The 26939-nt window shown below is 38.1% G+C and overlaps 1 protein-coding gene across 1 annotated transcript in view; it reads left to right on the forward strand.

The window, feature by feature from the left end:
• KIAA0319 (KIAA0319 ortholog) overlaps positions 1-26939 on the forward strand; it is a 90588-nt gene that overhangs the window by 30508 nt on the left and 33141 nt on the right. Inside the window, exons 8-16 of the mRNA XM_063453055.1 lie at positions 5727-5819; positions 6774-6825; positions 8648-8876; positions 10434-10557; positions 12702-12834; positions 13312-13460; positions 14723-14874; positions 16447-16585; positions 19034-19193. Of these exons, the coding sequence (XP_063309125.1) occupies positions 5727-5819; positions 6774-6825; positions 8648-8876; positions 10434-10557; positions 12702-12834; positions 13312-13460; positions 14723-14874; positions 16447-16585; positions 19034-19193 (1231 nt within the window). The remainder of the gene's footprint in view (positions 1-5726; positions 5820-6773; positions 6826-8647; positions 8877-10433; positions 10558-12701; positions 12835-13311; positions 13461-14722; positions 14875-16446; positions 16586-19033; positions 19194-26939) is intronic.

Consider the following 26939-nt stretch of genomic DNA (forward strand, 5'->3'; position numbering starts at 1 on the left):
GCCTCAATGCAGATTTTGACTTACATAATTTTTTATAAATATTTATATAATTTGATGCCTGTACCTTTAAAGCAAGATTTTATTGTTATTTATTTTATTTACATATTTATTTACATATATCCTGGTCTTATTGTTACCTGCAAATCACCCAACTTTTTATTTAATCTGTCCATTTTATCAGTATTGGCCCTTTTTAATATAAGGTGTATTTGTTCCTTTAATTATATGTATTTATGTTCTCTTCCTATTTTATTCCCCTTATTTTATTAGTCCCCTTTGGGTATTTGCCTCTTAATTTTCAATCTTTTAACTACATTTCCCATAATACATTTCGGCCTCTATTGCCTAAAATCATGTGACCACTTTTTACTGTTCAAAAATAATATTTGGCATTTTCGTTTTTTAAAATTTATCTCTGAATTAGCAACAAACGAATATGGGTAAATACATGTTTAAATTTTAATGTAATGGGAAACGGCCGTTGCTCGCGGCCAAATTGCACTACATTTCCCACAGAGCATTGCGGCTATGCTTCCGAAAACCGGAAGTGACGCCGGTCATGTGACCATTTTAAAACTTTTAAACTTTTAAATCCACACTTTCTTACCCTCGTTTTTGAATTATATCATCCAGAACCATGTTGCTAGATTATAAAAAGAGCTCCCATTAAGTGATCTAATGTAATTTAAAATTTTAACGCTCACGGCCAAATTGAACTACATTTCCCATTGAGCATTGCGGCTACACTTCCGAAATGCGGAAGTGATGCCGGTCATGTGACAATTTTGAAACGTTTAAATCTATACTTTTTCACCCTCGTTTTTGATTTATATTAATTAGAATCATGTTGTTATATTATAAACTAAGCTTTTATTAAGTTATTAACGTATTTTAAGTTTTAAACGTGCTTTTAATTCTGATTGGATGGACCAAGTTTTGGCGCCAAAATTCAAATAATTATGTTCCTATATAATATCTACCTGCCAGGTTAAACATGTTATTCCATTTGAAAAAGTCCTTGAGTGACGAAACGCGTTATGGATATTTAAATATTGTGTTTTATATATTAAAGTATTATTTGGTCATTTGTTTGTGCCAATTATCTTTTTTATAGACACATAATTTCTATTTTACCCTGGCTTTTTATTGTTATTTTTATCTTTTTTTACTGGTTTTATAAAAAACCTTGAATACCCCTGGAAGTTTCCTGTACTCAAAGAAATCCTTAGGTGGGGATCAATCCACCCAAGCTGTCATCAAAGAGCAGTGTGCCTGCTCTTATTTTGTAAGTACAAAAAAATTTTTTTATTATTCTTATTCATATTGCCACACAGTGAGCACTATTGGCTGTTTCTTCTTTTTATTCCGAGAATCGAAAACCACTCACGGAGAGGAACCTGCCTTATATCCCATAAGCGGGGATTAAACCGCTGTACGCACTTCACTCCAGAGCTGGATATTAGCTCTGGTAAATGTGAGTTTTATACTATTTCTTTTCACACCTATACCTGAATTTTACGTACTACACCATTGGTTGTTCCTTGTTCCTTTTTATCTTTCATATCAAGTGATACCACTATACAAGTAGAAGACCTCAACATCCAAGGACACTTGTAAGGACACAATAGCTGGACTATTTCTCTCCTTTTTTGTTTAACCATTGGATTTTATATTTGTGCGCAGCCTTTTTTATTGTATTTATTTATCTTATTTCAAAGGGTTTGAGGGATTCCCTTTTTTTAAGGTTGCTGCCAAAAGTTATCTAGCGCTGTCTTATTCTTTTTATTTATTGCCAGCCTTTTACCCTGTGACTATGGCCCTTTTAATATATTTTGGCTGAGAGACCCTAATTGTGCCCATTGGGACTTTACACATTGATCCTTCAAACTCCCGAACAGTCGAAGTTCGCATGGGCTAAAACTTCAGGGGGACTTAGCCGCGAATGCCCTGGAACTATTTTCGGCATGAAAATCTCGCGGTTCCCGGTCCTCCAGCGGCACTTAGCCGCGATTCTATGGAACTGTTTTAAGCATGAAATCCTGTATTCGCCTGGGCAAAACTATGACTTTCATAGAATTTCTGAACCCCTGATCTGATCTGGGTGATTTTTGGATATGTTGTTCACCTAGATCAGGGCTATCAGGGGATTGTAGGGGGATATGTTGTGTTTTGGAGTACTTATTGGACTTTGTAAAATGTGTGTTGCCTGTGGATAATTAAAGGATCACTATAGGGTCAGGAACACAAACATGTATTCCTGACCCTATAGTGTTAAAACCACCATCTAGCCCCCCTGGTCCCCTCATGCCTCCATAAATATAGTATAAATCTTACTGTATTCGAGCCTGAAGCTTTAGATCTGAATGCTGTTAGACTCACAAAAACAAGAAGTCTGCTGACATCATCAGAAGTGGTAGCCTGATCCAATCACAATGCTTCCCCATAGGATTGGCTGAGCCAGCATGATTCAAACACAGCCCTGGCCAATCAGAATATCCTCATAGAGATTAATTTAATCAATGAATCTCTATGAGGAAAGTTCAGTGTCTGCATTAAGAGGGAGGAGACACTGAATGTTTGGATGTATTTTAGGCAGTGATGACCCAGAAAGGATCTCTACCAGCCATTTTCTCTGAAAAGACAGTGTTTACAGCAAAAAGCCTGAATGTATTGATTCTACTCACCAGAACAAATTCAATAAGCTGTAGTTGTTCTGGTGACTATAGTGTCCCTTTAACCCCTTAAGGACACATGACGTGTGTGACACGTCATGATTCCCTTTTATTCCAGAAGTTTGGTCCTTAAGGGGTTAAGTTAATGCATTAACTACCTTGATTATATCAAGGTAGTTAATGCAGTTTGTTTACTGTATTGTTTACTGTATGTGGGAGTGTCATACTGTTAATTACTGTTTTCATTGTTTTATGTCCCTTGTGTCCCAGTTCCCCATCAGGTCCAGTGGGTGTGCCTCTGGCCTGAAAAAATTTATAAAAATCCAACCTGTACCATTAAACTCTCAGACCTTCTTATCCTCAACTTGCAGCCTCGTCTCGCTATATCACTATCACTACAAGGGATTGCTACAAGGGATTGCTATGATCATTATACTCCTTTGGATAATCACTAGCTCTTGTAAGAGCTGTTTCTGCTATGCTCTCTGAAGAAAGAGCGTTCCCCCCCCCCCCCCCCACTGGAGCCTGGAGCCTTGTCATAGGTCCAGGGTGGGTAGGAGACGGTGAGACCCCACCCAAGCTGCAGTGGTTCGTGGGGGCTGCAGTGCTTATGGTGTCTGGTGCGGGGCTGATGGTCCTTGGTGAGCACTAGGAGCATCGATTGAGGGAGGGTCCGTCACAACACTCAGAAACCATTTGATGCAACATGAAAAACAGAAACTCCAAGCGGCAACTGACCGGCTCTTAGCTCTGAAGGAAACCGTACAACAGTTACAAGTTTCACACTCCAAACTTACTCTAAGAGTGGACTGGAGTCAGAGGAAAACTTAGAGGGATATCGGATGCAGTGACCCCAGAAGAACTCCCCCATTTTCTTAGATGACTAATGGGTTCAGTGATGTCAATTAAACAAGTTAAATTGATAACATTAGACAGTGCCTACCGAATTACCAGGTCTCCCGAACACCAGCAGCCTCACCAAGAGACATTATACTTCGATGTCAAATGCAAATAAGCAAAAACTAATGAGATTCTCCAGGATATGACACCTCTTGACTTTGAATCATTTCATTTCACTTTCTTCCAAGACCTCAATCGCTCCACACTGCTATGACGGAAGTCTTGCCATAGACTCACATTGGCGGTCTGTAGGGAGAAAAAGATCTATAAGGCCACATTCCCTCAAGAAGCTTCCACTTTTCTTACAGCTCTTGACCTAGAAGAATCATCTCAAGCAGTACCAGGACCTTTGCTTAACCATACCTGAAATATCCCAAATGTGCCAACCAGGGGACTATTTTTTGAGTTGGTTTTTGTAGAACCTTGTTTTATTTTTTTCGTGTTCAGACTCTCCATTATATTTATTTTATACTTACCAACGAACCACAATAGGGCATCCTTGAGGTGTCTCGGCCATAGTTAAGGATGTAAACCTACATATTCAGCTTATGTTTCTAACCTAACACTTGGAATAGTTTAGATTTAGTGCCAACCAGCACAGATACTTCTTACCAACTCCCTCCCCGCCCCCCAACCCGCTGGTTAGAGGTACTTATTCACCCTGGAAGAGCTTTGTTTTTTCTTTTTAGTCTGTGTGTTTGAAAAGTGCCATATACTTCCAATTCCGAGTTACATAAAGAAAAAATGCTCAGGCACTCACTGTGTTAGAGTATAAGCAGAAATAAATGGAACATCAAGTGCACAGCAATGTTTCGACCTGCACCCAGGTTTTTGTCAAGCTTGTGATGAATATATACAGTTGTGTGGCAAGTTAGTTTTCTGTAATGCCTGTTAAATTTACTTAACATTGGGTTAAGGTAAAAGGTGAATATCCAGATATGAAAAGTCAAGGGAGAATAACCATATATTTTTAAAGTAACACTCATGCACTATTTGAAACAGTGATGCGCAAAAAAAGCATAATTGAACACACAGCAAAGCAAATATTGAACATGATGGGCTACATCATAACTGCTCCAGGCTCTTTCTTATTGGCTAATAACAGAAAGATTATGATAAAGAAAAAATGGCACTGATGAAACTTATTTTCTCTTGCTATATGGGAATAGTCACATGATTCCATAGAACCTTCTTGCATTATCTATGTGTTACAGGTTAGAATTGGTTTAAAGCAGTAGGAAAATGGTACAAACCCTTAAAATTAGTGGAGCATCATTTAAATATTGTGGAACCTAAGCATAACCATGTACATATTTCACGTTGGTTGTGAAAGTCTGGAACAATATAACCTCTTACCATTATCTCATAATCTTGTGCCTTTGGATATTGCATATGTTCGTAGTGGGTAGACATGGATTAAACTGGTGCGGTTTGTAGGCTAAGTAAGATTTTTGGTGGTGATGGAATCATCTAAAGATTATTCATCAGTGATCTCATAAATATATATATATATATATATATATATATATATATATATATATATATATATATATATATATATATATATTAAAAGGACACTGCACTGCCCAGTTACAAAATAAATAAAAATCTGTTTAGTAGAAGTACCCCAAATGTAAACATACATGCGTTTAATTATGGATTTTCATTGGGGATACATCTAAAAACATGTTGCAAAACCTGCATTTCTCTTGTCTGCTGCCTTTGCGAGCCCTCCCCTTCTAACCCTGCCCAGACCTTCTGTGACTGTCCAATCACAGACTTTCCAATGCAGCTCAATAAGGAGTATTTGCAATGCAGGTACTCTGGGCAGTTGCTTCCTCTTCAGTTTAGCTTCACCGAACTAACCAAACCAGGAAGTAAAAGGATCTATTTTCTGCATCAAATCCAAGGGGGTGTAACCAGGTTAGTTTATAAAAGTATCAAATTCTATTGAAATCTTCCATTTTTCAAAATGAAAAAAAGAGGACACACTCTTCACACATAAAGCTTTCCAGCAAGCTAACGTGATTTAAGGTTCTGGAGTGTCTATTAAGAATAATTAGCAATATGTCTTATGAGCAGATCCTAATTCTGAGACTTTATGTTGGTTTGATATGTATCTTACTTTATGGTGTTGTTTTTGATTTATTGCAGCAGAGCGTGTCAATCAGCCTCCAGTGGCAGTTGTGTATCCAATAACGCAACAAATATCTTTACCGACATCATATACTTTTATCGATGGAAGCAGTATGTATAACTCTTTATTTCTTCAATTTACAATTTCTTAACAAGAAATTGGCACATATTGATTGGAGTTATATAGCTAGAATCATTAGTGGCGATTTTCATTCCTCTTGCTAAAAGTTAATGATATTAAGTATATAAGACTTAATGGATCTCTAATAAGCCTAAAGTCATAAAAACAGTTTTGGTTTTTAAAAGCGTTTTACCTTCTTTTGTAAGGTTGCAACGTAGTAGTAACACAATTAGTGTTATATGTAATTTGTGAAGAAATTGTTCGTATGCATGTTCGTCTTAAGTAGAACAATGACTCCACCATTAAAATATAACTGTATTGTCATTTCAAGATTTAGGTATAAACAATATACTTGGCACAAAATTCCTTCAACCTGATGATAATGAGCCTGATCTACCAAACTTTTCTTTGGGCTTCTGGATTAATTTAAAGCTGTACCGGGGCCATTTTAATACAATACCCTCCTCTGACATCATCAAAAGACTCTTCAGTGAAGCTGTTTGCATAGTTCTGTACAATTGACATATTTGTCTGTTGTATATGCATTATAGTTTTCTGACATTCTTAGAGTTATTTATTTAAAAGGACACTATAGTCATCAGTACAACTACTGCTTATTGTAGTTTATCAAGTGAGTATAGTCAGTCGCTGCAGACTTTTTAATGTAAAAACGGTTTTCTCAGAGGAAAGGCAGTGTTAACATTACAAACAAAGAACATCACCAGTGACCAGTGTGCAGCACTGACGTTCAGCGTTTCAATGAAGAGAGAATCAATGCATCTCTATGAGGAGATGCTGATTGGCTAGGGCCGCGATTGACTCTGCCCCCGTCCCACCTCGGCTCCTTGGCTGAGGTATTTAGAATTGACAATCTCAGCCAATCCAATGTTTTCATATGGGAAAGCATTTTGATGGGCTAAGATCATCAATTCTGATTATGTCAGCCAAGGAGGGGCGGAGCCAGATGCAAGGAGCCCCGTGCGTCTCAGGAAAAAGGTGAGTAAATCACCTTTCTAACAAAAGGTAAGAAAGGCCGACCATCTAATCAGTGGTTTTAGAACTATAGTGTCAGGAATACACGTTTCCTGACACTATAGTGCCCCTTTAAGTCAGAATTATCGAATTTAAAATTTAAAGTATAGCTGACTTGGAGAACTATTCATGTTCAACAATTTTGGCTTTAAAGTGGCACTGTCAACCACCTGCATGTGCGAAAGTACAGTTGTGATATCGGCTAAGAGCTGAAGAGATCTTGACAGAACAAGATGGCCACACCTGTGAGAGACCTGTTCAGGTAAGTAAATCTCACCTTTATTTGTCTCCCCAGCTACCGGACCCCCAACTACGATATCACCGTCGGGGGTATTTGTGAATTCACAAAAGTCCCCAGATGGTGGCAGTGACACTTTGAATTTGAAATTCACTTTGAGTTCCAGACAATTCTTACTTTAGTGAATAACCCTGTCTGTTTACTTATAAAAAACAAATTAAAACAGAATGTTTAGAAAATGAATAAACCTTGGGAAAATATAAATAAATACATACATACAATACATAATATATAGACAAGAATGTATACATACATCTGTTTTACTACTAAAATGTTTTGTACTATGTATTTAAGTTAAATTATTAATTACTACCGAAATCATGTTTCCACAACACTTTCCCAGAGTTCCTAGCTTAACGCACAAATGATTACAGACAAGCATTGTATTTCAGACTTCATACTGCATTTCTGCAGGTAAACAAGGGCGGAACTACCAGTTTCGCAAAAGTCGCAAACTGCGACCGGGCCTTGGAGTTCCTCCTGTCGGGGGGGCCTAGCGGAGACCATGTGCCCCTGAATTTGTGCGTGGCAGTACATATGTATTTGTGAATACACATTTGCATGCAATTACCAATATTACACAAAAACACACCCCTGCATTCAAACGCCAACACTGAACACAAAAGCAGTTCTGCATTCAAATATCAACACTAGACACACACGCGAGAATTCACATGCCAACATTAGAGACAAACACACCCCTGCAAACATACACTAACACTACACAGGGCCGGCCTTAGGGGTGTGCGAGCTGTGCGGCCGCACAGGGCGCCATGGTGCAGGGGGCGCCCTGCGGCCACATAGCTCACACGGCATGTCTGTTAGCCGCAATGCTAACAAGGCATTTGCCTTGGGCGGCATTTTCCAGGGGGCGGCAAAAAAGCCGCCCCCAAATGCCCAAGGCAAATGTCTTGTTAGCCTTGCGGCTAACAGACATGCCGGGCTGCTGGGCGGTCGGGCGGCGCTGGCGGGCGGCTGGCGAGGGAGCACTTCCTCTGAGCTGTTTGCTCAGCTCCCTCGCGCAGCGCAGAGTGAGGCTGGGAGCCGGAATATGACGTCATATTGGGCGCTGTGAAGATTTTTTGCACAGGGCGCCCAAATGCCTAAGGCCGGCCCTGACACTACATAAGAAATTTTGCATCCAAACACCAACACCACGTACATGCCTGCGTTTAAATGCCAACAATACACACAAACAGACCCCCTGCATTTAAAACATCAGCATTATACACAAATAGACAAACATTCACACAAGTATACGCCGTACAAAAACATGCCTACATTCACAAATACTGCCTAAAAATAGAACCCCGCAAAAATAGCAGTTGTGGGGCTCTTAACAGATTCTTGCACTGGGCCCTGAGGTTTCTAGTTACGCCCCAGCAAGTACCTTAAGCAATGGACATTGTTTTAAGCTCAGATTTTTCTTTTTTCTTTTTTTTTACCCATATCATGTGTTCTGATAGTTTTAACACTACTGTCTTGCAGACTAACTGTGACTGACTCAGATGGAATTGTAAACTCTACCACAGCCAATGTTACAGTGCACGCTCCTGTGGATTACCCACCACTTGCCAATGCTGGGCCTAATCAAGTTATAACCCTTCCCCAAAACTACATTACTTTGAATGGAAATGAGAGCAGTGATGACCACCAGATTGTCAGCTACAAGTGGTCCCTCAGTCCCAGCAGTAAAGGCAAAATAGTGGCCATGAAGGTATCTTAGTAGGTGCTCTCTTTCTCTCTTTGTCTTGTGTATATGATATGCTGATTTACTAAATGTTTGTCAAGATGTCTACGTGTACATAGTTTATAGTTTGTCAATGTTCTTACCAGGGTCATTGCTAAACCTAGGTAATATCAAGATAGATTATGTCTTCGTGTAGGGGTTTGGAAAAGATATGATAAATGTAACATTTTGCTGTTTTTTAGAACAAAAGCAAAGTCTTAAGTTATACTCAAAATGGAATGATCAAAAGATTGGAATTTTGGGTAACATTGCTGATGACCATATTAGCAAAAGTTTGCAATGTCAGTCAACAAGGTTAAGGACCAGTATAAAAGAAACAACGTCTACAGGTAGTGGCTGTCCAAGAGCCTATGGGGTTGTTTTTTGTTCAAAGGCTCCACATAATGATTTAACTCCACTCACCCCAGTAAGGTGACTAGTATTCTCAGAGAATCAAGAGTGGCGTTATTCCTTTATGAAGTTATGATTATGTCCATTTTTTTCTGAGAACTCAGACACCACGGGTTCTAGGCAATACTCTAGGTCGTATATATTTATACATACATTTTATATATGTCTCAGACATTGACCTACCGGATTGCATTAAAGTCTGAAGTCTGAGAATATTAGCGATATTAATAGAGACCTCAGGGCAGGAGGTTAGCCATTTGGCTTGAATAGTTCTTTATTTCTGACCATTTATTTTGGGACAAATTTACCTATACCGCTTCATTTATTTATCATATATTACTTTTTATGTAACTAGATTTCCAGTGGATACTCTTGCATTTGGATTTTTTATCCAGCGCTTTGAGGATCTTTTGTAGTAAGGGCCAGTATAGTATTATAATGTGTGTAAAATAGTATACTATGCAATAGACTGCCCATTGAAACATAAGAATATGAGATTTCAATAAACGTATGGAACTCTTTGGCTGGAGAAATTGTGTTGCCAAATTACACATGGCATTTTTAATAGGCAATGCTTTTTTGGTTTGTTTGTTTGTTTTTTAAAGAAAAGCAGGTTAAACATGGCTAAAATGCAACATATTCAAGATCAAGACTTTGCCAACACTCATCCCTGTGGCTTATATATAACTTTTGATGCAACTTATTTTAATTTGTACTTGTCTGATTTCATTATTAGGTTAATATAACTACATTTTAATAACGTTACAAGGCACATTTATTCCTTGCCCCTTATTTTCTACTATATACTATATACCAAATATTAAAGTATGATTTCCCTTGGGGACATTTTCCAAATCACTAGTGGATACATTTTTGGGGGTTTATTCACTAAACACTGAATTTTAAGTGAATTTTAAAATAATTCAGACTAAAAAAGCAACACTGGTGCTATAGCTGAGAATTAGTCCAAATCAGCTATTTTTGCCTGAATTTTCCAGTTCAGTTTTCAGTTCACAACAATGTAATGTTTATGGAATACAGCTGTAAACGTTTACTTAATACATGTTTACTTAATCTACTTTTTATTAAAATTATAGTAACATATATATTTTTCTTTTTTTTTACTGAGCACAGGGTGTGATTTCTCCATATCTCCAAGCGACTACAATGCAAGTGGGAAATTATACATTTCAACTGACAGTAACAGATTCATCTAACCAGCAATCTGTTGCTGAGGTCACAGTGATTGTGCAGCCTGGTATGTGTAATTCTCACAATGACTAACCATGTGTCAGCCTGTTCAAATATAAGTATATAAGAAAAACAGTATAAAACAGCAGACATGTTAAATGGGAAATCACTGTGTACGAAAAGGCCAAAAATACATTACATTCAGTAATAAATGGTGTTATTGATAGGGCTCTGATTGCACATCCAAATTGCAAGATTCTGTTGTTACAACCAAACATCCCAATTGCCTAGGCGTGTATGCGTATGTTTTGGTAGAGATTTTGTTACTTTATTTTTTTAGTCAAAGATTACTTACTCCAGAGGATGCTTTGTATCACTGCAGAATTTAGAAAGGTGACTTTAATGGAACAATTTGTGTCTGTTAGACATGCGCATGCCCTTTCATAAGTTTTCACATGGGTGACTATTTTACTTAGTAAAAGTTTGGAATATTAACTGGGCCTTGGGATTGGAGGCATATTATACATTCTTTAGTGAGAGGAACAATCAATTCTGAACAGGTGGCCCCACCAAGATTACCTGCTCCTACTATATTATTATTATATATTAAATTATATTATCCAACGCCCTGTAATATAAGGAGTACAAAAATACAGTTTAGTAGATATACCCCCAATAAATACACGCAAGCACATATTTATGTATGTATTTTGGGGGGGATGTAGTCTAAAACAGCTTTCAACGGCTGCATTTCTCATAAGTAATTTCACTGGAAGTGGAAAATTGTCCAATCAGAGGCTTCTCATAGAGAAGCCTTTGTTTCTATTCTATCTGTTTCCTCAACCCCACGAGTCACTGTGTGCTTGCGATTTTTTTTCCTCAGCCCCTCCCCCCACAATTTCCTCAGCCCCTCCATGCATCTTATCCCTCACTAAGCCCCTCCATGTGTCTCATCCCACGCAGCCCCTGCATGTGTCTCATCCCACGCAGCCCCTGCATGTGTCACATTCCCCACCTCAGCCCCTCCATGTGTCACATTCCCCACCTCAGCCCCTCCATGTGTCTCATTCCCAATCTCAGCCCCTCCATGTGTCTCATTCCCCACCTCAGCTCTTCCGTGTATCTCATAGCCCCCTCAGCCCATCCATGTGTCTCAATTTTCCCCTCAGCCCCTCCATGTGTCCCATTTTTGGCAGGGTCAGGAGATATGGGGAAGGTGGGGAATACTTGATGCAGAGAATGCAAGTCACGCCAAGTATCTGAGTTTGCTTGATATGTGTTAGGTTAGGAAGCATGCATCTCATCTATGATACGAGTAGACTCTACTTTTCGGATCCAGACCCTGACACATTGTGCATTAAGCCACCTCAAGAAGGTTGGAAGGGCTGACTGCCGTTAGTAAGCGTTTTACTAGAGGATACTTAAATTTATGTAGAGATAAAGGAAGCAGATACAATAACACCACTTTTATGGTAAAGGAAATCTAATTATGTGTAATAAGTTAAATCAAGGCTGCGGTATATTATAAAAGATTTTCAGTTACCTGACAGAAGCACCCATATGTGAGCTGGTGAGCCTCTACCTATTAGACAACTCCAGAACCTGTCCAGTATTTGAGGTAAGAGCCTTTGTAAATGGAAGAGAGACATATGCCGCTGAGATATACTTTTATAATTGCTTTCCTATGTAGCCACATTAGCTGACGTGTGGTGAGTGAGATGCAATATCGTTTTCCATTCTGCCACTGTATTAGGAATTTGCAAGTCTTGCACCCAACTATGTTTGAATATTAGGAGCATAGGGGAATCGGTAACAAAAAGTCTATAAAAAAATTAGTTTGATATTGAAGCAAATCAGAGAGATTACGGATACCTGCATCTGATGGCATGTCAACGCTGAAGAAAGGATGTAGAAGAGTTAGTAATCTGGGGGAAAAAGCAGATTACTTGTAAGGGGAAGGAGAGGAGAAGGTTGTACAGACAAAAAACGTAGACTGTCAAACTTGATCGCAAACCTGCAGGATAGAAAAAATAGTTGGGTGCTTACATGTGCATAAAAGTGAAGGCTTAGCAGTTTTCCAGTAAGATGTAAGACACCTTAATAGGCTTAATGGGAAAAAGAAAGAGGATGAGTTCTTGTGTCCAGAATTTCCGGCAATATAAAGCCTGTCCTAGAACTGCCATTATACCATTCATTATATTTCTATCACAGAAATTGACAAGCCACCTGTAGCAGACACAGGTCCTGATAAAGAACTGACATATCCAGTGGAATCTACAATATTAGATGGAAGTAAAAGCAGAGATGATCAAGGCATTGTTTCTTATGAATGGGAGTTAATCAGGTATTTATGCTAAGTTAAGTTAACAAATAATTTTTAAATGGTGACTCATAAAATTGATTGAGTATATGGTTTACAGTCCAACAAACCCAATCAGTATATAAAGCTCTCAAAACATTAACATAAATAAATGTAAGTGACGTGTATTTTTTAAAAAAAATTCTTCAAGTCACAATATTAAATTACCTGCTTATTATATGAGCACTGAGATGTAAATTCGAAATGTTTATTAGAATGCTTATTACAAAGAGTTGTAGTTTGGGTAATTTGTAAAGAATCAGCACCTAAGTTTGGGAAATGCTGATTTGCGAACTGACAGCACTGTATGTGAACTAGGTCTATATGGCTGTAATGCCACACATGGTACATATAGTTGTCTATGTACAATAAATCATATTTGTAATAGCAGACTTCTATTTCAGGTTGATTGCATCACATTGACAAAGAATAAAATTAATAATAATAATGTTTACATTATAGTGGGCCAACCGCTGTTACCATACAGGACAGCGATAAAGCAGTGGGAATAGTAAGTGGATTGCAGGTTGGCATCTATCATTTTCGTTTGATTGTCAAAGACAGTCAAGGTCTAAACAGCACTGCTACTCTTTCTATAACGGTTAAGGAAGGTAAGCGTTAATTGTTATTTTTGGGGTCATGGAAATGATAAAGCTATAATCACAGAGACTATAACTTTTAGGCTTCTTTATCATGTACGTATTTGTAACTGTTGCATAGCTATGTTTTTTTAGACTAGTGTAGTTAGTCCACGAATCTGTACCATTGTATAGAGTGTTATTACTTAAGGGGTTACACCAACCTTTTTTACTATTAATTTAGTTTAGTTTACATTGCCCTATGAAGCACTATTTACTTGGCCCTCGGCCTGTAAGGGTAGACGCTGATTACGTCTGTTGCCAGCGTACAGTGCGTGCTGAAAACATATGTAATTTACAGATGTAAACAGATGTAATTCTAATAGCTCTCCTCAGTAGTAATAGCTCAATTGATGCTTTCAGCCAGTGAACCAGCCCTGATTAGTTCAGTGATACTAATGGAGGCTCAAGTCATACAGACAGCAAGTAGAGGCACTTCCATGTCACTGTACAAGTAAAACCTGGTCATGTGATATGGAAGCCCCCATAGAAAAGCACTGCTTCAGTGTTTTGCTATGGGGAAGCTTGGATGCGCACGGGGCACTCACCACACATGAGCACCAGGTCCTCATTGCTCCTCTATGAGAAGCATTGGATTGGACCAATGATGGATGAAACGACGCAACGTCATGGGAATAGGAGAGGAAAGAGGCATCGAGGTAAAAGGAAGTAAAATCCATTATTTTATTATTTTTATTCACACGTGGTGGATATATTAGGACATTAAAAGGTTTGTATTCCTATTTTATTTGTGTTCCCAATCAATCTCTCACTACTCTTTGGCGGCAGCAAAGGCTATAGTATTCATCAGAACAAATACATAGAACAAAAATGTTACTTGCACACTATCCCATATACCTATACATATTTTAAAAATAAGAGGTTTTTAGTTTCACTCCAACACCCATTAAAGTGTAAGCTTACCTGCCTAGTGATGGCAAACCTCCTTTCTAACAATTCACCTTGTTGCTTTCAGCTAAAAGTCACAGTCTATAGTGAGACAGAAAGTTGTATTTTTATGAACCCCTGCACCCTAATATAATGCAATGTATAAATAGTTTTTATCATGCCTTATGATAGGACATAGGCTCTTTGTATTAAATTAAACATGTACACTTTGGTTATCATAATGCTGTCTTATTTTTATATTTTTTACATTGTAGAGAAAATAGATAAAGAATAGATCAGGTTGTAGTCATTAAATATTAATGCTGTTCATGTTTTTCATGTGTTAGAAAACAACAGCCCTCCTCAAGCACATGCTGGTGGGACCCATATTCTTGTGCTTCCCAATAATTCTATTAATTTGGATGGTTCAAAGTCTGTTGGTGACCAAGGACTGGTTTCATACCAATGGACGAGGGATGGTCAGAGTCCTGCAGCTGGGGTAGATACATTTTACGATTCAGGTTTTAGGACTGTTATGTAGCTTTTTTATCATTATGCTAGTCTAATTAATCTCAATTATTGTATTAATCTTATTAATTTGACCATGAATATATATTTTCCCGTTAATTTCACAGATTCTCCGAACTGTAAATTGAATAATCTTGGTTTCAAACAAAAGAAACAAATGAAAAGCATGCATGTTATCTGCTCAAATGTTAAAATTAAATCAAAATAACATACCTATTAATGTCTGGTCTGGTTTTGCAGCTTTTCTTCTAGCACTAATCTTTACAGGTAGCCTCTCACAAATATTTTAAAAGGATTTTACAAAAAAAAACCTACACAATTGCTGGGTGTTTTTTTGTATTTTTCTCAGTTTTTTTTTTTTAACTACAACTCCCACGAATGTGTGCAGTACCCATAATACATTGCTTATGGGAAAAGCTCTGAAACACTATGAAAATATGAAAGACAATCATGTATATGCAATACTTTGCTTTTCCTCTAGTAACTTCCCCTCCTATACTTCTCTTCCTATTATCCATTTTCACACATCTCATCTCCAGTCTCAATTTAGAATCCTGTCACTGATTATGAATTTAAAGATACCATTTTGGACATAAAGGAAGAGAATTAAAAAAGAATGGAATTTTTTTTCCCTTTGGTGAGGCCTGTGAAAGATAGCACTCTCACCTAGACAAAAAGACTGTTAGGTTACATAGTTACATAGTAGTCTAGGTTGAAAAAAGACTAAAGTTTGTCAAGTTTATCATTGAAACCCATTCTTTTATGCTGTTGATCCAAAAGGTGTGAACATGCTACTGAACATGTTCAGTTTTTTAAAGCGATACTGTCACCATATGGGGAATTTGCGAAGACCCACGATGGTGACAATGCAGATGGAGGTCTGGTGGCCAGGGGAGGCTGGTAAAGGTGAGATTACTTACCTCATGGGCGTGGCCATCTTTTTGCAGTGAGTCCTCTTCAGAGCCGACATCATTGCTATACTCTCGCACATGCGAGAGAGTACAGCATTGAGATCTATGGAGGTCTATGGAAGATCCCGCAAGACTGCAGAGTCCTTCATAAACGGAGCCAATTCCCTGAAGCCGTCACTGGCGACCGCTGTTAGGATTGACACTGTAGCTCTGTTCAGAGTCTAAAAACTCAGGCGGAGGAAATATACTTTGTCCCTGTATATCTCTTGGCTGGGTTAGAATTTCAGTGAAATTCCAACACATTTAGGACGAGTATTTCATAAATATTCTATCTTTATTTAACAAGGAAATAAATAATGAAACAAAACTTTGAAGCTAAATCTAAAGGATGTATTCTCTGTTGTTCAAACATACTAAACAAACTTTCAAAATTGGGCCTTTAGACTGTTTAAGCACTATTCCTCAAACAAGTGAGTAGAAAACAGGCTTTGGAGAATCACATACCTGCTTGTTGGTATGAATAATATGCAGTTTATGAAAGTCTGGTCAATGCTAAGATCGGAAATTGCTTTGTTCCAGTAATCATTTATCTCCAGTCTAGTCTGATGATTTTATTTTGTATGTCTTTACAGGATGTTGTGTACTCCTCCTACAAAGAGCCAGTTCTGCAACTCACTAACCTGGTAGAAGGAATATACCTTTTTTATTTGAAGGTCACAGATACAAAGGGAAACTCCAATACTGACACAGCAACTGTGGAAGTGCGTCCTGGTACGAACACTCACTCAACACATAGCAAAGTTGTCTCATATTAACATTGTGTCCATCAATGCATTGCTACCCTATTACTCAAATGGTCCAATTCCCTGAGAATGATTACAAAAGCATAATTTCTGGTTTCACATAAACATTAGTGGATACAACAAATTATTTCACTTATACTTCTGCTGAGTCTAGAATACTGTAAAATAAATTATGTAATATGAACAATTACTATTCAGGTTTCTTTTAGAATTATAAAAACTAGACCTGTGCATTCAGATTCAGCTGAATTAAGGTCGACAGGCAGTTCCATTAGCTCGATGGCCGAACATTTTTGATTTAGTATCCGATGTTTTGCCTGTGGCATCACAAAAAAAGAGGTGACTAATGGAAATAAAGACTATTGACTATTGATGGGACAGCCACTAAATGTTGATTTTATTCATAGATCAAGTGAGAAGTGACCAAAAGAGGGAAAAACAGGAGGAGCAGTAAAAAAAAATCTCTATCTATATATGTTTGCATATTATATATTTAATAAATATGTATAATATGTAAATATAAATATTTTTACTCTTTTCCGTCTATTGGTTACTTCTTCTTATTTAAATACATACAATAGGTGGAACACACGTCTGATGATTCTACAAGAAAGAACAAAATAACATGTATATATATTTTTTTAACCGTCAGTTGTCTAACCAACTAACAGAAAATAAACGAAAAAAACAATTAACACTGTGCATCCATCATTCATCAGTTTATATTAGATTTGTGCATGAAGGGAATGTTCCATACAGCCAGGTTATTTTTCACTAATGTGAAGTTTTGTTTGGGATGTCCAATGCTCGTTCATGTGATATTTTAGATTGGACAACTATTGTCCATGGGAAAATATTCAGGGAACCATTCGGACAAACCAAATAGGGCATGAAAATGGGCATATCAGTGTACTGCAAATTATATACGTATTAAAAAAAATATTGTCAAATAAGAAAAAGTGAAAAGTGGAATACACAATAAATGGGTATATGTGTTAGCAATACCTGCAATAAGCCACCTGAGTGGGAACCCCTTATACCACTCTAAACAAAAATCCAAAATACATACAATAGGTAGAACAAACATCTGATGATTCTACAAGAAAGGACAAAACAACAATATTGCCAATATAAGGAATATACAGATAATTGTAGATTTCAGGTACTCACAAACATGGAGCCATATATGAACATATGGCTCTCATGGGAAGTGCAGAGGGACTCTTAATAGCATTTCCCCCTCTCTCTTACTGCTGGTCTTTATGTAGCCTTTCAGAGGTCTGTGGTAACGATGAAATAGGAGATCCTTCTCTGGTATAAAAATGCTTTATTAGGTCCAATAAACACAATAAATATGTGTGCAAAAAAGAGTAGGAAGACTGGACAAAAATAAAAAAGTAAAAAGTCCAAATAAGTTAAAATAAATCCAATGTTGGCACAGCCTGCTGGCAAGTAAGTTCGATACGTGTTTTGCCCTATGGCGGGGGCTCCCTCAGTCAGTATGTGATGGTGGAGCCTATTTGGCGTCTTTTTAAACCAGGTATTGCGGGCTCTTCCGGTTCCAGCTTTTTGCACTTGGAACGCATCGTGCGCTCCAAATCATACGTCATGCACTCAGCATCCGGGTCGCGTGACTTGCGTCATTGGAAGTCATAGTCGGCGTCCCTGGAACACATGTCGTATGACGTGTGCGTTCCACTGAGAAGTTCTATTCGCCCGCAGAAGTTGTGGTATTAGACTCTTGATTGCAAATGCATATACTCAGACATGTGTATTAAATAAACGTTATAGTATTAGAATAAATGGCACATTATAGTAGGTGAAGGCCTTCTGTGGCAAAAAAAACAAACAAAAAAGTTGCTATGTATCTAAACAGAAAGTGATTATATTACTATATTGCTAAGGAATTTTACTTATCTTAACTAATAATTTTTTCTGGTTCCAGGATTATTTTTACCTTCCTATTCGGGGCAAAAACTGGGTTTGTGTGTCTTTATGTGTGCCTATGGTACTGGGTCAGTCTGCATATACGAATGACAAAACACTCTTACATACGGGGCATATTACAATCAAGTGTCAGTCACATAATCAATACATTCTATCCCTTTCCACCAGAATCCCAAGACATACCTCTAAGTAATCACAATTCAAAATTCATTAAGATTTTACTACTGGTAATCCTACCAAGGTCAGAAAACTTTATCAAGTTAGATAGATACTCTAACCACCAAAACAACTCTAGCTTAATGAAACACTTATGATATATTGGTGAATTTATTGCATTTACTTTCAGACATATTTCAAGGCCAACCCGTTCTGAGATGCATAGTATGTTGACGCTTTATATTAATAAAAATAATAAATGTTTGATGACTATATTTGAATATTTTTTTATCTTTTTTTTTCTGCCATAAAGATCCAAGAAAACAAAATTTGGTGGAGTTGATTTTGAAGGTAGCTGTCGGACTGTTGACAGAACAGCAAAAAGATACATTAGTGAGGCAGCTGGCAGTCCTTCTCAAAGTTCTGGATTCTGATATAAAGATCCAGAAGATACAGGCGCACTCTGACTTAAGGTACAGTATATGTTGTGTGACCGTTGCACTTATTAAAAATGTATTTTAGTTATGTAATCATTACTTTGTGGTTGTTTTAATTACACAATGTTGTAATGAACTAGTACCCTATAGATAAGCACCCTGAAGTGTGCCATGACCGCCAATGAAAGTACACCTATAGGGTATATTCTATAAAAGAAAATCATTATTGATAAGAATGAAAATACATTTACATGGGTGGAGGTGAGGCTCAAAATGGGCCATTGCTAACAATGTTGAAGGTCAGCGTTTAGGGGCAATATAATATGTTGGGGGAAAAACTGTGGATGAAAACCCCTTCCACCTGAAGTAAATCCCTTCCACCACTTGCATACGCCCACCCAAAATCCCTTGCAGTAGTGAGAGCACTGTTAAAGTGGGATTTCTGTGGGAAAAGCAAGTCTTATGGCTTGACTGGTGTGTGTATTTGTGTTTAGCAATGTATTAACTCTCTCTCTCTCGCTCTCTCTATATATGTGTATATATATATGTGTTCGGGACACAAAGGCCATATAGAGTGATAGTGAGAAAATAGGAATAGCAAATACAGAATGGTAAAAATTGGTTCTGGTGTGCCGGAACCGATGATGCTGATAGGCCTGTAAATAAAGAGGACAAAAAGGAGAGATACAGTAAAATAATGAATACAATCAACACACATACTTATATACAATGTAATTTTAATAAGACTTGACAGTGTTCCTATACAGGTTTTGGAATGTACCGTGCATAGGCTGAGGACTTCCGTGACCAATGTTTAATAATGTGTACTGGTATAGACCTGTTTGAAGCCATAGATGCCACCCCTAAAGAGTGACCAGAATAATGAAAGGGTTAAGGTCTATTGTTCTGACGTATCGCATGAATGAGATATATTTTGATGGTTTGTGATAATTAAGTTTAAGGTGGCAAAAAATAAACCCTAGTAAAGAAATCATAGCAAATGTTGGTAATATGATGTACTAATACCAGAGATACGTAAACACAGAGCGTAAATGAGCATGTATCGTAATTGATGGAAAAAGGGTTGAATGTGTACGTAGGGTGGACCATGCCTGGGTCAAGCATAAAGGACCAAGCCTCTTGTCGGTCCATGAATATGGGTTGTATAAACAAGGAAACATGTAGGTTTGGTGCGTGCCCCAATAAGAGTGATAAGGCCGGGTGATACCTTGATCGATTGAACTAACCTATCGAGATAAACATAGAGGCAATGAATGACCACTTACCTATGACATGAATTAGTAATGAATGAAGAGACTTAGGTGACAGCAATCACTGGGAGACCCCTAAGGGACCAACTTGAAATACCTTATAACATGGAGGAGGAATACCGTGTACACTGAGAAGCTGGAATCTGCTATACAAGGTAATTTGTTGTTGACATATAAGTAACCAATATATACCTTGCAAACAATTGAGGAGTTAATACAGTAGCTGACTGGGATAACATTGTAGAACACAAAGATTAGTATAAGCAATAAGACTAAACCAAGTTGCATGAATATGATTAACAGCATATAACGTGAAACAAACTCTTCAATCTCTCAGTCTCTGTAACACTGTCCTCTCTTGGTTTTCCTCCGATCTTTCCCAATGCTCATTCAGTGTCTCCTTTTCTAATGATACCTCCTCCCTTCGTTCAGTCTCTGTTGGAGTCCCGCGAGGCTCTATTCTTGATCCCCTTTTATTTTTTCTTTCTACTGCCTCTCTTGGCAAACTTATTACCTCATTTGGATTCCAATACCACCTGTACGCTGATGACAATTAGATATACCTCTCCTCCCTGGACCTCTCCCCTGCCGTCTTGCAACGTGTCACTGCTTGCCTGTCTTTCATCTCTGATCGGACGTCCTCCCGCTTTTTGAAACTCAATCTCTCTAAAACTGAACTCCTTGTCTTTCCTCCTCCTAATACTGATGCCTCTCTTTCGCTCTCCCTTCAAGTGAAGGGTACCTACAGCAGTCCATCCTTGCAAGCGTGCTGTCTTGGCGTTATACTTGATTCTGGCCTCACATTTGAGCCTTACATCCAGTCCAGTTACCAAATCATGTAGATTCCATCCTAAAAACATAGCCCACATCCAAGTAGCAAGTAGCTACTAAGGAGCTTGTCCATGCTCTAGTAATCTCTTGCATTATTTGGATTATTGTAACTATTTTGGATTATTGTAATTATTGTAATAATCTCTTGGATTATTGTAACGCTCTTCTAAAAGACCTTCCCACAAGTCGTATTGCCCCGCTACAGTCTGTAATGAATGCTGCAGCTAGACTGATTTTCCTCTCCTGTAGCTCCTCTCACACCTCTCTCCTCTGTCAGTCCTTACATTGGCTTGCTGTATCCAATAGGAGTCAATTCAAGGTACTAATCCACACCTATAAAGCACTGACCAATTCTAGCCCCTCCTATATTTCTTCACTGATCCGCAGGTATGCCCCTTCTCGGTCTCTCCGCTCTGCCCTTTTCCTGTCTGCTGCTCGCACTCGTACAGCAAACCCACGCTTGCAGGACTTCTCGCGGGTGGCTTGTTTCCTTTGGAATAGCCTGCTTACGACCATCAAGCTCTCCCCTAGTCTTCAATCATTTAAAAAGTGCCTCAAAACCCTTCTCTTTAGGAAAGCTTATGGCCTCCCAGAGTAACCTCTACCTCGCATACCTGTCCCTTGCTCTCTCCTAAAGGGTACCACTCTATTCTCTCCTCCAGCTCTGCTTCACTCCACCTTGTTTAATTGCTACCTACTGTCCTATTGGGTTTTACACCCAACCTCCTATATACTTTAAGCTTGTTTGAGCAGGGCCCTCTTCAACCTATTGTTCCTGTACATTTTTGTAATTGTCTCATTTATTGTTAAATCTCCCCCTTTGATAATATTGTAAAGCGCTACGGAATATGCTGGCGCTATATAAATACCAGTAATAATAATATTAGCATGAAGACATATGTTAAAATTCTAATAATGAGTGAAACTCTCTAAAGTATGTGAATTGTGAACCTGTCACATAACCACATTTGTTGGCAGGTAATTGACAGATACATAATCCCATGTTGCCAGAAAATTAGTGGGGTAGCCCAGAGACAGATAATTGATGAACGTAGATAAGTGATGAACATAGCGAGGGTCAAGTTGATAAACCAACTTATCTATGGGAAAATTAACTGAGAGTAGAATAGCTGGAGAACCGGAAGAGTAGCAATACTGGAGAAAGCCGAAATTGTCTAAGTAACTAGGATAAGTATCAACAAGAATATATGATGAACAGTATTTACATGGACCATAAAAGAGAACGAATAAGTTCAGTACATTTGTAATCGAGCTAACAAGTGTATTGGAAGCCAACCACCAACAACCCCAAAGTAGAAATCTAAACCAAAGTAAACCTGATTTAGCAGATGAGCCCCATGAGGGCTATGTTTAATGTATGTGCAGTGAATGTATGTACAAGTTAATATTTATATTTCTTAACCCTATGTATAGGCCTAAGTATGAACCTGACATAAATGAATGCAGTCAGTTGCAACACTTTGCTATGTAGGGGAGCCAAATTGAATTTCATACTATGGAATTCAATATATCCTAGTAAGGGGCCTAATACCGTAGGCTGAAGGAGGCATCGCTGTGATGCTATGTATTAATGAAATGGCTGAATTGTATTAGTGAAATTCGCCCTGAATGAACAGACATACAGTTTGTAGAAACCCAGGGCCGGCGCTACCATTAAGGCGAATAAGGCATTCGCTTGGGGCGCCGGCCTCTAGGGGGCGCAAACCGAGAGGTTTCCCGGTGGGCTGCCCTGCTGTAGCTGTCTGGGAATGCTGTGCTGGGTGAGCGGCTCCTTAGCCACCCCCCAGCGCAGCCACTCACCTGCTGGGCTCCCTCTGCAGCCGATTACCTTCTCGGGCAGTGGGATTTGCTGTGACAGCAGAGCACTGTGCTTCCTGCAGGCAGGGGGAGCCTGTGAACACCGGAAGCACTGTGAAGGGAGCAGGAAGCAGGCTGTGCTCACAGTGCACGGCTCTCCTGCTCCCCCAGGAGAAAGAGCAACATCCTGGATCCTGCAGCCTGGACCTCTTCTCTTCACAGTACCCAGGTATGGCATGGTTAACCCCTTAAGGACAGAGCTTCAGAAGCTTGACTTACGCTTAATGACACAAGCAATTTTTGCATTTTCTTGCTGTTTGCGTTCAACTGCAATTTGCATCTCTCTAATTTATTGCACCGACACATATTATATACTGTTTTTTAAAGGACAGAAAGGGCTTTAATTTGATATAACATATAAATATATAAATGCTTACTTATTATAAAAAAAATACAGAAAAATGCAAAAAAAATGAAAAATATTGTTTTTTTTTACAGTTTTTGCAATCATAATGTGTGCATAATTAGTGCAGGTTAAGGAAAGTAATTAAAAATAAATTCATTTATTTGTTCTGATTTACAGAATATATAATGTGTCTGGGATTTTAAGTTTTTTTTGGTAGTTACAGGTCACAAAGCACAAGGAGTAAAATAAAATTTTAATATGGAGCGATTTTAGAATTTGGTATGTTTGTCTTGTAAGCCTAATAGCCATAAAATAAAACAAAATTGCCACACAAAAGTATATATTTATATAAAGTAGACATCACAGGCTATTTACCTAAGGTTGTTTTGACACTTTCTACGTAGCCATTTTACCGCCAACCTCTGCTAAATATTGGAGTAAAATTCTGTTTTTGGGGGGTTTTCGCACACAAACGTATAACAAAGAACTTCTCATGTGTATTTTGTAAAGTTGTTGTGTGCTATTCCTGTACAAAGTTTTATTATGTGTTCAGTTACTTCTGCTGAGTACAACGGTACCCCCATTGTATGTCTTTGGCACTATTTTGTGAAGCTACAGTGCCATATAGGAGACCTGTCCTTTTCAGTATTCACAGTAGAATTTTGAGAGACGGATATAATGAGCCTATGCTTCCATTTGGGGTATTATAACAGTTTGACTGTTCAAAACCCCCCACAAAGGCCTACCATTTGTAAAAGTAGACACTCCAGGGTATCTCATAAGGTGCATATTGTGCCTTAACATGCCCCCATTTTTTTACCATTACATGCCAAAGTATGTGGTAAAAAATTATTGTGTGCATTTTTTACATACGGATTGCATTTTTGCTGGGCATTTTGTATATTTCATATGTGCCACTAAGTTCAAACCCCCCAAATTATGCTCAGCTAAGTCTTCTGAGTAAAAGGACAACCCCATTGTATGTCTATGGCACTATTTCGTGAAGCTACAGTGCCATACAGGAGACCTGTCCTTTTCAGTATTCACAGTAGAATTTTGAGAGACGGATTTAATGAGCCTATGCTTCCATTTGGGGTATTATAACAGTTTGACTGTTCAAAAACCCCCACAAAGGCCTACCATTTGTAAAAGTAGACACTCCAGGGTATCTCATAAGGTGCATATTGTGCCTTAACATGCCCCCATTTTTTTACCATTACATGCCAAAGTATGTGGTAAAAAATAATTTTGTGCATTTTTTACATACGGATTGCATTTTTGCTGGGCATTTTGTATATTTCATATGTGCCACTAAGTTCAAACCCCCCAAATTATGCTCAGCTAAGTCTTCTGAGTAAAAGGACACCCCCATTGTATGTCTATGGCACTATTTCGTGAAGCTACAGTGCCATACAGGAGACCTGTCCTTTTCAGTATTCACAGTAGAATTTTGAGAGACGGATTTAATGAGCCTATGCTTCCATTTGGGGTATTATAACAGTTTGACTGTTCAAAAACCCCCACAAAGGCCTACCATTTGTAAAAGTAGACACTCCAGGGTATCTCATAAGGTGCATATTGTGCCTTAACATGCCCCCATTTTTTTACCATTACATGCCAAAGTATGTGGTAAAAAATAATTTTGTGCATTTTTTACATACGGATTGCATTTTTGCTGGGCATTTTGTATATTTCATATGTGCCACTAAGTTCAAACCCCCCAAATTATGCTCAGCTAAGTCTTCTGAGTAAAAGGACACCCCCATTGTATGTCTATGGCACTATTTCGTGAAGCTACAGTGCCATACAGGAGACCTGTCCTTTTCAGTATTCACAGTTGAATTTTGAGAGACGGATTTAATGAGCCTATGCTTCCATTTGGGGTATTATAACAGTTTCACTGTTCAAAAAAAAAACCACAAAGGCCTACCATTTGTAAAAGTAGACACTCCAGGGTATATCATAAGGTGCATATTGTGCCTTAGCATGCCCCCATTTATTCACCAATATATGCCAAAGTATGTGGTAAAAAATAATTTTGTGCATTTTTTGACATACGGATTCCATTTTTGCTGGGCATTTTGTATATTTCATATGTGCCACTAAGTTCAAAACCTTCAAATTATGCTCAGCTAAGTCTTCTGAGTAAAAAGACATCCCCAATGAATGTCTTTGGCACTATTTTGTGAAGCTACAGTGGCATATTGGAGACCAAGCCATATCAGTTTTTACAGAACTTTGAATTTTGACGCTGGACCTATGTGCAATTTCCAAGCATCTTCGTAAGTTTTAAATTCAAACTACCCCACAAAGGCCTACCATTTCTTAAAGTAGACACCCCAGGGTATTTCAAAAGGCATATTTTCTGCCTTTTTGACACACAAAGTGAGTTTGCACAGTATATTTTGCAAACCTTATGTGTACCACCACTCTATAATACTTTATATGTTGCTCAGCTATGTCGGCTGAGTACAAAAATACCCCCGTATGTACCTTTGCCAGGTATATGTGGACATCGGAGGGGCACATTTGGGACACAGCCATTCCATTTTTTTTCAAACTTTACATTTTTACGCTGTGCCCATGTCCCATTTTAGAGTATTTTACCAGGCTATATAATCCAAATACTCCATAAAGCCATACCATTTCTTAAAGAAGACATCCCAGGGTATTTCAAAAGGCATATTTTGAAAATTAGTGTGGGATAATTTTTCCGCTAGCTTGTACCAGGTGTAGTGGTAATAAGCGTTTTTTCTGCCTTTTTGACACACAAAGTGAGTTTGCACAGTATATTTTGCAAACATTTTGTGTACCACCACTCTATAATACTTTATATGTTGCTCAGCTATGTCGGCTGAGTACAAAAATACCCCCGTATGTACCTTTGCCAGGTATATGTGGACATCGGAGGGGCACATTTGGGACACAGCCATTCCATTTTTTTCAAACTTTAAATTTTTACGCTGTGCCCATGTCCCATTTTAGAGTATTTTACCAGGCTATATAATCCAAATACCCCATAAAGCCATACCATTTCTTAAAGAAGACATCCCAAAAAATCATTTTTCCGCTAGCTTGTACCAGGTGTAGTGGTAATGAGCGTTATTAAATGTATTTTTTTACTTTTTAAAACTTTTTTTACTTTTTAAAACTATTTTTTAAACTTTTGTTTTGCTTATTCATTTTTTTAAAGTTTCCTAAACTTTCGTAAAACTTTTTTTTACAGATTTAACATTTTTCTAAGCTTTTTCTTTTACCGTTAACCCCTAACTAGCAGTAAGCAGCACTAACAGTAAATTCCCCATTTTCCCATAACTCCCACCCACCCCAGCTAGCAAAATATTTAATTATACAATATTTAAATTAGTTAATTAAATTAATTTAACCCCTGAGGGTTAAAAAATAAATAAAAGTTAATCGTCAGGGGTTAAAAAAAAATTAGATCACAGTATAATA

This window comes from Pelobates fuscus, chromosome 4, assembly GCF_036172605.1.
Source record: "Pelobates fuscus isolate aPelFus1 chromosome 4, aPelFus1.pri, whole genome shotgun sequence".
NCBI classification, from domain to species: domain Eukaryota; kingdom Metazoa; phylum Chordata; class Amphibia; order Anura; family Pelobatidae; genus Pelobates; species Pelobates fuscus.